Here is a 13,615-nt window from a genome sequence, read left to right on the forward strand (position 1 = left end):
CCGTGCCAAGAACATAGAGACGTAACTTCACCACTGAAATTGCTCTTTAGTCCGTCTGACGAAAATGCAATTAAGTTTAGATTGCGCTACCTTTCGCAAACTCGTGTTTGGAAGGTTCAGTTACCTGTATTCGCTCCACTTCGAAGAACGTGGCCATCTGAAAGGCTTTCTCCCACAGAAGCAGCTCACATTCCAGCTCCACACTGAAGAAGATGTCCTCTCCAGAGTCCGTCTGGACGCTGAAGCAGTGCTTGCGTTTGTCCACCAGCTCACTGTCCTAAAATAAGGAATTAGGTTAGAATGGTGAAGCATAGATAACATGATACATTTTGACATGAAAGAGATTTCAAATAGTGAATATAAAACGCATGAATGTATAACCTAACCTATGTAGCGTTTTATATTCACTATACAATAAAATATAAATATTAGCTGAAAAACTTAAACTAAACGAAAATCAGAAATGTTGCCTTTGCAGTAGACTGAAACAAGTTTAAGTTGAAGCACTGAACTAAACCTACATTATAAACCTACATATAATTAGCAATAAAAAAACAAGACAAAAAAACAAGGCACATAACAAGATGACAAAAAAATTATTAAAATTAACATGAAAAAAAAAACACAGTTTTACACTTTTAACACTGCATAATTTTGACACAATTACAGATTAATTGAAAATGATGCCAAATAAAAATATTTTGTTCATAATTGTTAATTTTTTTCTTCATACATTATGCCTTAATTCATCTCAAACTTTTTACTTGCAAAAAATAAATAAAAAAATAAATCATTTTCACACATTAAAAACTGAAAAGTTTAAATATTTTAAATGTTTTAGACATTGTTTAAATCATTATAGTTTTCAAAAATGTTATTCATATTTAAAAAAATGTAAATATATAGGTTAGGTTATAAAGTATTAAAGTTATAATATTATAATATTAAGTTATAATATTAAGTATTTAACTTTATAATATAAAGTTATAATATTCATTTAAAAAAGTGTGAGATCTAACAAATGTGCAATGCTGCAAATGTAGTTTTTGTTTTGTTGAGTTTTCTATTTGTTCCTAAATAAAAGCATATACATATGTGATGTTAAATGCAAATAATACGAATAACATTAACATAACTTTTTAAAGCTATTCTACTTATTTTTGAACTTTCACTAGCATGCAGAAATCTAAACAAAATAAGGAATTTGTAATATAATTAATTTATATATATATATATATATAGTATTGCAGTATATATATATATTGTCCCTTGATTTCTTGTCATTGGTGTCAAAACTTGTATTTTGAAAATATAAAAAGTTGAGGAAATGTACATCCAAGGTTACTACTGTCACTGGCGGTGCGACCCTTTTCTCATTTGTGAAATAAAAATAAAGAATAGAACTAAAGAACAAAAGCCAAGTTGTGCTGGCACGGCTAGTTTGGTTTACTCTGTTCAAGGACTCTTATTTAGATTTTCATATCAGTGTATGGTTCTTGTGTTTGGTTCTTGTTTCCTTGGTTGTCATCGGCTGTGTCTGAAATGTCCTGATTCACGATTCCCTACATTACTCCACTAATATAGTCCACGCTATATATAGACCACGCTTATGACCGCACATTAGCACTGGTCATGATTTGAGCGTTTAGAAACAAAATTCATGAGACAGTTAACTGGTCATTTTGAACATGACTTTTTTATCGTAAGCTTGGTGAACAGCTTTGGAGATTCTGATGTTTCCCTATTAAAAAAAATAGGAGGTACTAGCATGACTGAAATAGCTGCCCGAGAGGCGTTTCAAAGATGGCCGCCGAGTGAAATGACTTGCCTTAAAGGGACTTTTTCTATTACTCAATAAATAACCACAGAACAAGAACCTATAGGAGACTGATTTATCACCTATAAAATATCTGACACCATCACAGTATTCATTTGTAAGGCCGGTGTCAGTTATAATGTGTGGAACTTAAACTTGTACCTTCAGTATCTTGAACATGATCTCGTAGACGGTGAAGCTCTTCTCGGCTCTGGTCCAGTCCCAGGTGGTGACCTGGAGGAGTTTAGATTGCTGTCAGTCTCCAGAAATCACAGACAGTTCATTATTCAGCTCAGAGAACTCACTGTGTCCCTCAAGGGATGATTCAAATGCTACATGAAATAAACAAAGTCCTGCTCGCCGATGAAAGAGTGAAACCCCCCTGAGATCTCGTGAAGGAGAATGAGTCACGCTGAGCATCTGCAGTAACCTCTAATACCCAAAGGCCAGTGAAGATGGATCATGATGGAACAGAGAACTCACGAGTGTTTTCTTCAGACTCGAGTGGCTCAGAGCAGAGTTTTCAAATGTCAGAATACCAGTCAAAAATACTGCTCGAGTCAACAAACACACACACATAGGTTGGGTTTTCATGTTTTATGGGGACTTTCCGTGGACGTAAAGATTGTTTTACTGTACAAAATGTATATTCTATCCCTTACACTAACCCTACCCCTAAATCACAGTACCATACATTTTCAAAAAAACATCACTCGTATGATTTATAAGCTGTTTTCCTCATGGGGACCAAAACATTTCCCCACAAGGACAAGGATTTGTCTCTAACACACACACACACACACACACACACACACACACACACACACACACACACACACACACACACACACACTTCTAGTCTTACAGTGTATGATTCATCAGGGCATGCTATTATTTGTTTGTCCAAAAAAACAATGTTTTATAATAATAAAAAATAATATCTTCTTTTTTTTTAATTAATTTTAATAATTTAATAAATAAATGTAAAAAGCAATTTACTAATAAATAATGCTAACAATAATAATACTGACCTTTATACTTAATATATTTCTGGTGTTGAAGTTATGCATGATAAATGCTTGTTTTTTTAAATAAAATTAATACTTTTTAAAATAAATAATACTTTGGAGAAATATAATTAATTTAATAAATAAATAATAAATAAATGTAATAATAAACCTTTTTTGTTTCTTTTCGCATGTTTCTGATCTTGTTTATTCAAAATTGTAACTGCCAATAATATAAAATTATGAAATGCCTTTCAGTTTCTAGTGACATTTAGAGACACTTTTCACAATCCACTAAATTCCCAGTTGCTAATATCAAGTCAATTTTTCTGTCAAGTCATTTCTTCAGCTTGAATGTCCTGTGTTACTCAGAAATGTGTCAGATTATGGAAACAATACGTTCTGAACACTGTTTATTTCATGCTGGAGGTCAACGAACATACAAAACCATCTTAACCAAAATTAGCTTTGTGCACCTGAACTCTTTTCATGTCAAAAACGCTTTGAAATTGAACTTTCTACCCAAACCTTCCTCAAAGGCATCATGTCAAGTGTTTATTGCCCTGAGCGGAGAACATCTGAACAAGCTGAAATAACCTGAGAGACTCTTTGTACAAACTGCTGAGGGTTGTAAGTTCTCTCCAATGTAATTTTGCATCTGCGTATCCCAAAATAGGTTTCCACGTCCAAACTTTTGATCTTCCTCCCACTCCACCTTCAAATTACGGTTACTGGCAGATTGGATGAAGCTCTTTGATGTCTCGATCTCGTCAGGATAAATTAATTAAGTGGCAACATCCACAAGCAACAACTACAATTCCTCATTTCATCAGGACTGAACCATCTGATGTGAAATACAGGGGGAGTCCGAGAGTTATCAGTGTTAACTCCATATTTACCTTTAATGAGACACTTCTCAGATTATCATTCGTGTTTTAGTCCAAATTATTTCCCAGAATTATGATGAAGGCGTTTAAATGAATTGCTGATTGTGTACGGAGATTTGGCTTTATTGAATGGAGGTGTTAGAGCATCAGGTTAGCTGATTTAGCCTGCGGCTGAACAGAATAATGGATTTCATAAAGTCGATAATAACTGAAGCAGCAGCAAATAATGTGGACGCTAAAGTTCTGCTCATGAGTGAAAACCAGCAATTCTTTAAAGAAATAGTTCCTCTGAGCTGTTCATCTTTCATTATGTACTTCCTAATCCGAAAAAGCATCCTAATGTTATTATTTGTATAATATTATTGGATTCATTCATATTTTAAAATAGTCAGTTTTCATATTAATTTCAGTTTCAGTAATTTTGTTATGTGCTTCTCTCATTTGTATTAGTTTATATATATATATATATATTAGTGCTATCAAATTGATTAATCAATTATATTTGTTTATATAATATATGTGTATATATAGTATATCTATATATATATTATCTTAAGAGTTTTTGTTTATATAATATGTGTGATGCGATTAATCGCAATCGATTTGACAGCACTAATATATATATATAGCATTTCAGTTGTAGTTTAAGTAATTTTAGTACTTCAAAACTTATTGTATTTCATTTTAAGGCAAAATTTCTACGTTTTTTATTTGTTTTCCATCGAATATTTATATTTTATTTTATTTCAGCTTTATTGCAATTAACAAAAAACATTTTTAATAGTTGTAGTTAACAATAACAAGACTGATATGCTGTTCTTTTTTTCTTCTTCATGGAATATGAAAGGAGTATTTTGAAAGAAACTTTTCCCCATGCAACTAAAGTTCCCAGTGTTCAGGTTTGCTCCAAAAAGGACAAAAAAGCTCCATAAAAGAAGCTTTTGTGCTATATTCAAAGTCATGTAATAATTTTGTGAGAATAAAACACTAAAATGTAGGACTAACGTTGCATCTGAAATCAAATTTGAGAAAAACATTTGGTGAAAAGTCCATGGAGAGGATTTATGAAGCGACACAATTTAGGACGCACAGCAAGTCTTCCACAAAAACTAGTAAAGGTTTGAAACGAGGGAGGAAATAATAACAGAATATGCATTTTTTGGGTCAAGTATTCCTTTAACAATTCTTCAATGTAATGAACTGCTAACAACTGAACATCTCAGGAAAAGTTTCAACAAGAGTCTGATGTGCTTTCATAACTCTCACCATTTTTTTTTCAGCCAATGTTGCCCCAAGTAGAACAAATATTGCGAGCATATGCTAAATATAAAATCATATAAAAGTCAGCGACTGAAACTGAAAGGCTCTTGATGCAGTAAATCATGCAGAAGAACTCACTGGAGGTGCGGAGAATTTGAAGAGAGACGAACCCCTCAAGGCAAGAAACTTTGGTGTGTACATTCGGTCCTGAACAGAATCTTGCTCTTTCTCATCCACCCAGCCCATATATACGATCTAAACGACAGAAAAACACACAAAAAACATGTCAAATAGGATACAGAAGAACTAAGAACGTTCCAAGTAATTAATCTGCACAGAATTTTCACATTTCTCCCCTCACATTCATCAAATCGAACATTCGTCTAATAATTAAGCCCAATTCAAAGCTTCAAGATCATTTAAAATGTCACAACACTCCTGCGTGAGAGGTCACGCACTAAAAGCAAACACTGTGACCAAGTATCTGTCAGTCCGTGTGACGCCACGTCGATTTGAGGAGCACGACATCAGGCGATCGGGAGAATCTCGCTGCCCTGTGAACTCGACTCTTGGCTTTCTGCAGGGTACATGCGTCACGGCGCATGAAGAACAGTGGCTCTTGTCAGAAAACATCATCGTGGGGCTTCATTCAAGTGCGGTGATCACTTGAGCCACTCGCTCTTTCAGGGCTTTAGCTGGATCTCTGCAGGCTTTCTGTCACTCTTTCAGGGTCCAATTCGCACCTTCTCATGCATTCAGATTCAGTTCCCTTACCTGCTGGTTCACTGGAAAGTTCCTGTTGATCTTCTTCACCTGCAGAACAATTATAAAGATTTCACAGATTAGATTTTTGGAAATGTGTTCAGGTAAAAATACATATTGAAATAAATAAATAAGTAAGCAAGTTTATATATTATATCAAATGTATAGACCTTTAAAAATAGTTTATGTGTATTTAAAGATGATGTGTGCACTATAAGAATTAACAGATTATATTGTTAAAAATATATTTAAAGATATACTGAAATATATAAATATATAGAGGCTTTTGTATCTGAACTCTTCATATACATACATACCTTTAAATATATCACATATATAAAGATGATGTGCGCACAAAAAGAATTAACAGATTATATTGTTAAAAATATATTTAAAGAGATACTGAAATATATAAATATATGAAGAGTTCAGATGCAAAAGCCTCTAAGTGCCATCTGAAATTTTCTCCTAGAATGATCATTTTTATCAAGCTTGTATATTTAAAGGTATAGCGGAGGATGTTTTACTTCCTGGTGGGTAGTCTAAACTATTGGTCCTCCTAATTGTCAATCATTCTGGTGAATCAATCAAACTTTTCAAAAAGTGGAGAGGGCGGGTCTTATCTAAAATTTGGAAAGATCCTCCGCTATACCTTTAAGTTCAGTAATTCCACTTAAATGGCAAATGAAAATGACCTATTAATTGTCATTTAAGTGAAATTACTGAATTTAAATATACTAGCTTGATAAAAATGATCATTCTAGGAGAAAATTTCAGATGGCACTTAGAGGCTTTTGCATCTGAACTCTTCATATACATACATACCTTTAAATATATCACATATATAAAGATGATGTGCGCACAAAAATAATTAACAGATTAAATTGTTAAAAATATATTTACATATCATAAAAATACTGAAATATCTCAATAATAAATACATTTATATATATATATATATATATATATATATATATATATATATATAGCTTTGAATATATTTTATATATTTATAATAATATATTTAAAAATATATACTGAAATTATTAATTTATATTTATATTGAAATAAAAAAGAAAAATATATTTAAAATGTTCTGTTTAATATCTATATGCCTTTATATTTTTTATACTAAGTATAAAAATATATTTAATGTATAATACTTTATACTTAAATATATTTAAATGTGATGTGCACTAAGAGTCAACTATAAGCAGGCCTGTACATTTTTGGGTATGAAAACTGTGTAAAAGCTGTGAGTTCATGGCATTACTACCCGTTTGTTTCACCAATGGCAGACAAATTTAGTTTTTAGTTCGCCTGCCCATTCAACCTTAAAGTTAATAGTAAACTAACTTGGCTTGCTGTCCTTGGAGGAGACTCGAACCCGAGGCTCGGCTTGGGCTGCGAGTTAACCAAACCTACGTATTGAACTTCATTTTTTAGATTTACAATGCAGATGCTTTTATCCACTTACAGATAAGGAACATTGCAAATTTACTGTCTCATAAGTCTACTTAGTGCAAGAAACACTAAGTATAAACGCACTTTAGGGATGAAAATAATCCACAAAACTAAACTGCATGACCCCTTTAATACAGAGGTTTTATGAATCCTTTTAAATCGAAGATCATACGTCACTCCCCTGCAACAACCTCTGCTTCTTCACTGCAAGGAGATTTTCTAGACATCTCAATCATAAATCATAACAAAAGGCCAGAGAAATACGGCAATCTGCTTCACAGATATAAAATAAAGCGCTTTGGTGATCACCGAATGACCTTTACCGTGTCTCAGCTCAATTATTCAAGTAGCCGATAAAAGAACACCATAAATCTTGTGTGTTTCAGACCAACCAAGGTACTAGTGCATCCAGAACCCAGGAGAGAGCCGCTGCTGCTGTGAAGCTTTATTCAACATTAACATTCTTACTAGCTTCATTACCCACGTAACCCCGGCCAGTCACTGCCGCCTCACAAATGACTCTAATAGTTCCATTTGAATGTGGAATGAGGCTTTATCTTCCTCGCAGGAAACGGACTGAAAGCTCATGCAGATGGTCCCTCTGCAGGATAATCCAAAGTAAACGCTAAAACACATTGTTGTGAGGAGCAAACTGATCATCTTCTTTGAGAGGATTTTTTTGGCAAATGCTAAACACACTCAAAATAAATGAACGCAAGATGGAAAATGGAGGATTTTTTGCACGGGGATGCTCAAAAGTGAGTGATCTGGGCCATGTGGCACACTCTGCGTTCCCTAGTAATTAAGAGTGAAATCCTTCATTGTGCGGGAAATGCCATTTTAAGGCCTTAATCTACTGCAATGAGGGGATTACAACACGACCTGCCTGGAGAAAATGAACATTTATTACAAAAATTCACCGTCTTCCTGAATCACCTCCATCACTGAGCATAAATGTACTTTATCGTTGTGCGTTCAGTGGATTCAGGCACAAATTGGTTCGGTACACTCTCCTGCTTGCTCTCCGGAGACACTAAAGCATAATAAAAGCCCTGATGTACTTCAAGCGGAATAGAAGAACGAACTGTGTGACGTCATTTCGAACAAAATCTGGCCAAAATTAAGTTCCAGAAAAGTTCGCTCTTGCTGGTAAACACCTTTGAAGTACCATTGGTCGGTGGCGATGATGTAATAGGTAGGCGTGGCTCTGAGGCTCCGCCTTCTTTGAGGTGGAAATCTTCTCCGGGTCATTTCTTCTGTTCAGCTCCTCGAGGTCGGACGTACGCGAGTAAAAACATGAACACACCTTGCAGAGCCGCTTCATAGTAGAAAATGAAGTTGTATTTTTAATTGAAAGCGACACTGACACAAAGATCATCCGGTTCAAACAAACCATAATACCTTGTGTTTAAGGTAAGGCTGTCAAAAATAATGCCGCCATTAATATTTTCTGCTTATAACACAGAATTTATTTACAGAAAAATGTACCATTAGTTAAAATTTTTAAATCAGTTGTCAGCACTAGATCATGGTGGTATTTATCAAAGAAGGTCTAGAGATACACTAGTGGAAAGAGGAAAGGAAACAAGGGGAACAGAATCAAGAAGTGTGGCGAGCCAGATTCGAACTCACACCGCCCGTGTGAGCGCCATGACTCAACACATTAAACCAGGGCTCCAATGTTGCTAATGAAAGCCTTTAAAATGTTCTTATATCGTGCAAAAAGACACAAAAGCAAAACAAAAATACTAAGACATTTACATTCATGTTAATTTTTCTAACTCAATTGATAAAGGGTAGTCTTTGGATATAATATAAATATACTGTATATATATTGTAAATACACACACACACTGATTTTCAAAAGTTTCGGGTCAGTAAGAATGTTTATTAATACTTTTATTCAGCAAAGATGATATCATATAAATGTTTTTTCTTTTGAACTTTCTATTCATCAAAGAATCCTTAAAAAAAAACTGTTTTCAATACTGATTATAATAATAATAGGAAATGTTTCTTGAGCTCCAAATCATCATATTAGAATGATTTCTGAAGGATCATGTGACACTGAAGACTGGAGTAATGATGCTGAACATTCAGCTTTGCATCACAGGAATAAATTCCATTTAAAAAACTTAGAAAACTTAGAAAACAGTTCTTATGAATTGCAGTAATATTTTAATATATTACTGTTATTCTTGATGAGACTAAAAAAATCTAACAGACCCCAAACTTTTGAACGGTAAGATTAAACATTATCAACTTTTCTGAATCTTTTCATTGATTTCTAGGATGAAAAGAAAAAAATCTCCAATTTTTCCTTTGATTTCAGTCTTTTGGATATACACTATTCATTGGTCACTCACATTATGCGACACAAGGGAAACTTGCATTTGCAGTTACAATCTAAGCAATCACTGTTTGTATAAGAACTGACTTTTTGGGCCACACTTTTCCCATGCTGAGACCGCGGTGTACTCACGTTGTGCTTGGTGAGGGCAGAAGTGTTAGTAGCTAGTGCTTGCAGCCAGTCGGTGCATTCGTCAGCACTGGGGCACTGAATGACCCCGCTGCACACCCCATCCACAGCAACCACTTGAAACGCATTTTGCCTGAAGAAATAAAAAATACGCACACTCAAGAGACATTCCACAGAATGCAAAAATAGCTAACTAATATCTAATTCTCCTTTTCCAAATTGTTTAATTCAAAGCAATTTTAAAAACGGACTGATTTAATTCAATCCAATTTAAGAGTTTTCAATTACGTCCCACTTGATGTGCAAAAAGGTCTCATTTCAAATAGCTTAACCTCATCAAAGTTTGCATTTGATATTAAAGGTCTAATGCGGTTCATTTGGGAATGGCTGTGAATTAATATAGCCCTAAAAAACTAATCAGGGAAAATCCTGTGCGACTAGAATCCAAAACTGAATTACTAGATGAAAGAAAGAGCAAAATACATCACATCAGGCACTGTACCTCCACAAACCACTGTAACCACTGTTAAAGCCAGAGACAAAGTATAAGCAAACAATACCCAGATTTCTTGTGCGGTTCTTGCTCAGCTCACCTGCAAATGTCAGTACCTGGGACGTACTGGGACAGACGCGCGTGCAATAGAGGGATGAGTCGAAGATCCACCCATCTCTTCTCCCAGCGCAACCCCGGAGACATCGGCCAAGACGAGCAAGACAATGTGTCCTGCCACAGATCAGATACTCAGATAAATAATAATAATATTAATAATAATCTTTGCTTTCAAACGTTAAACTACAAGGCTTTTGTTTTAGTGGAAAACCGTAGGAAGACCTTAAAGCTTCTCTTTTGCTGACAAAAGATTTATAAAACGATTCACAAATTCACAATCTTGACCCAAACTCAGATAGATAGAGAGACAGACAGATGGATGGATGGATAGGTGGATGGATGGATGGATGGATGGATGGATGGATGGATGGATAGATGGATGGATAGGTGGATGGATAGGTGGATGGATAGGTGGATGGATAGGTGGATGGATGGATGGATGGATGGATAGGTGGATGGATAGGTGGATGGATGGATGGATGGATGGATGGATGGATGGATGGATGGATGGATGGATGGATGGATGGATGGATGGATGGATGGATGGATAGGTGGATGGATGGATGGATGGATGGATGGATAGGTGGATGGATGGATGGATGGATGGATAGGTGGATGGATGGATGGATGGATGGATAGATGGATGGATGGATGGATGGATGGATGGATGGATGGATAGGTGGATGGATGGATGGATGGATGGATGGATGGATGGATGGATGGATGGATGGATGGATGGATGGATGGATGGATGGATAGGTGGATGGATGAATAGGTGGATGGATGGATGGATGGATGGATAGATAGATAGATAGATAGATAGATAGATAGATAGATAGATAGATAGATAGATAGATAGATAGATAGATAGATAGATAGATAGATGAATGATACAAAATGACAAATATTTATGCCTATCTTAATTTCTTTGCTTTCAAACATTAACCTATAACCTGTAATTGTATGAAGATATTAAAGTGCCTCTTTTGTTGATAATCAATTCACAAATGCACATTATCAAACTTGACCCAAACTCAGACAGACAGTCAGACGAGTGTTCAGTGTTTTTAGATGTTCACCGTGTTGTTGGGATGGTAGTTCAGATGCAGGCCACTGTCACACAACGGAGACGAGGTTCCACTGCTCTGGTCACTTGGAATACCTGAAAAAAGAAAATAAACAGGTTATAAAACAAACGTTATTTCATTGTAAATTTTACTTTGAAGACTTCGACGCGTGTAAGTTCTGTATTAACCGGTGAATGCTGCGTGTCCAAACACAGACGTACATGAGCAGTCTTCACACAGCGGCAGTTTCAGAAACGCAGGCGTTCTCTTCAGGAAAGACACAGTCAGAGTCACTTCCTCACCTGCGTTTCGCAGAACCTGCACCTGAGGATGGAAAACACACTCGCTTATTCTTTCATTAGAATGGATGTGTCACTCATTGCATTGTAATTTGTCAAGCTTTTAAAGGGAGAGTCGAAAATACACACACACTTCTGTTAAAAGGTGCATAGTGCTACAGTATTATTACAAATCCTTTCTTTGCTATCTGAAATTAATTATTATGCAAAAAATATTAAACATACCACTTCTTCATGGCGATAACTCCTCACATTAATGCCGTTTATCTAATGACAATACAAGTAAAAAGAGTGATGAAGAGCGAGTTATGAATAGATCCAGATATACATTACCGTTTTAAAGTTTAGGTCAGTAAGATATTTCTTAAAAAGTCTATTATGCTTATCAAGGCTGCATTTATTTGATCAAAAATACAGGAAATAAAATGTCAAATTGTTAAGTATTATTACAATTTAAAATAACGGTTTTCCATTGTAATATATTTAAAAATGTAATTTATTCCTGTGATCAAAGCTGAATTTTCAGCATCATTACTCCAGTCTTCAGTGTCACATGATCCTTCAGAAATCATTCTAATATGATGATTTGCTGCTCAAGAAACATTTATTATTATTATCAATGGTGAAAACAGTTGTGCTGTTGATAAATTTAATGATACATTTATCATAAATAAAATGATAGGGGGGAGCGGGGCACAAATTAACGCTTTTTGACTTTCTCAGTTTGTGTAAATCTACTTATGGTTCACAGTATTTATTTTTTTCCCACATTAATTTCCCACATGTCTAGTACAATTATGAGTTTTTGTTTTATTAATACAGTATATACTTTTTTCTTGATACACCCCGAAAGAATGGAAGTGAAATGTGACAACATGCCCCATAGGTGGGGTACATTGTAGCATGTGTGGGGCACATTGTAACATAACATATGACAGCTTAAAATGTTATCTGATCTAATAAAAAAATATATACAAAACAAACTAAAATATTTTCTAAATAAAATACAATTAAAAAACTTTTTCATATAAAATAATGGCAATTTTTAATAATTAAATATAAACTCATTTTTGAGTTTTGACTACGAACACATGAAAACACAGCTATACAACATAGTTCAAAACAAATAAATAATTAGTCATTTCTGAACATTGACTCTCAGGGCCCTATCTTGCACCCAGCGCAAGTGACTTTGTACACCGACGCATGTATCATTCCTATTTTGCACCCGCGCAAAGCGGACTTTTCCCTCCACAGAAGCACGTCGGTTAACTAAGAAATACACTTGCGCTCCCGGGGGCGGTTCAGCGCAAAGAGGAGGCGTGTTCCGGCACAAACGTTCCTTCATGCTATTTTGCAGGTTTAGAAAACAATTGCGCCACTAACCAGGAAAAAATAGTTTAAAGTCAGTGGCGCGTTGCGCATGTTATTCATATGCTATTTTAAGGGCGCATGCTTGGCCATAATCAATGTAGCGTGTGCACAACGCGCACTTTGATTCTCTCATCTACACAGAAGCAGCAGTTTTCATTTTTGCAGATAGATAGATAGATAGATAGATAGATAGATAGATAGATAGATAGATAGATAGATAGATAGATAGATAAACAATTTATTATAAAAGCATACATCTAGCTTACACATTTACTCCATTTCAATGTAGGTTTCTCCATTTCAATGTAACTTCTCTCTTTTACGGCCGTGACGAGAGCGTTGCTCTCCTTGGCTGTGAACCGCTGCTGGCGCGCGCCTGGCAAATCCGCCGTTACAATAGCAATCCGCTATGGAAAAAGCGCATCTGCTCTTAAAGGGAATGTGAGATGACGCTCTGATTGGTTTATTTCACGTTACGCCCAAACCACACCTATGAATAATGAAGCTACTTCAGACCAACCCATTTTAGATTTGCGCCTGGCGCAAGAGTCATTTATCCCGCCGGGAAAATAGCAACAGCGCCGAGACCC

General features: G+C 35.3%; 1 protein-coding gene across 2 annotated transcripts in view; it reads right to left on the reverse strand.

Moving 5' to 3' along the window:
- sntg1 (syntrophin, gamma 1) overlaps nt 1-13,615 on the reverse strand; it is a 50,017-nt gene that overhangs the window by 8,270 nt on the left and 28,132 nt on the right. Inside the window, exons 8-16 of one of the 2 annotated variants that reach the window (XM_082184128.1) lie at nt 11,877-11,918; nt 11,574-11,676; nt 11,365-11,447; nt 10,269-10,399; nt 9,679-9,808; nt 5,745-5,783; nt 5,109-5,225; nt 1,979-2,050; nt 125-277 (exon numbers count right to left, since the gene is read on the reverse strand). In XM_082184128.1, coding sequence (XP_082040254.1) covers nt 125-277; nt 1,979-2,050; nt 5,109-5,225; nt 5,745-5,783; nt 9,679-9,808; nt 10,269-10,399; nt 11,365-11,447; nt 11,574-11,676; nt 11,877-11,918 — 870 coding nt within the window. Of the gene's footprint in view, nt 1-124; nt 278-1,978; nt 2,051-5,108; nt 5,226-5,744; nt 5,784-9,678; nt 9,809-10,268; nt 10,400-11,364; nt 11,448-11,540; nt 11,677-11,876; nt 11,919-13,615 lie in introns of both variants that reach the window. The other variant, XM_082184127.1, reaches the window with a different exon arrangement.

Source organism: Leuciscus leuciscus (genome assembly GCF_965113295.1).
Source record: "Leuciscus leuciscus genome assembly, chromosome: 11".
Classification (NCBI taxonomy): domain Eukaryota; kingdom Metazoa; phylum Chordata; class Actinopteri; order Cypriniformes; family Leuciscidae; genus Leuciscus; species Leuciscus leuciscus.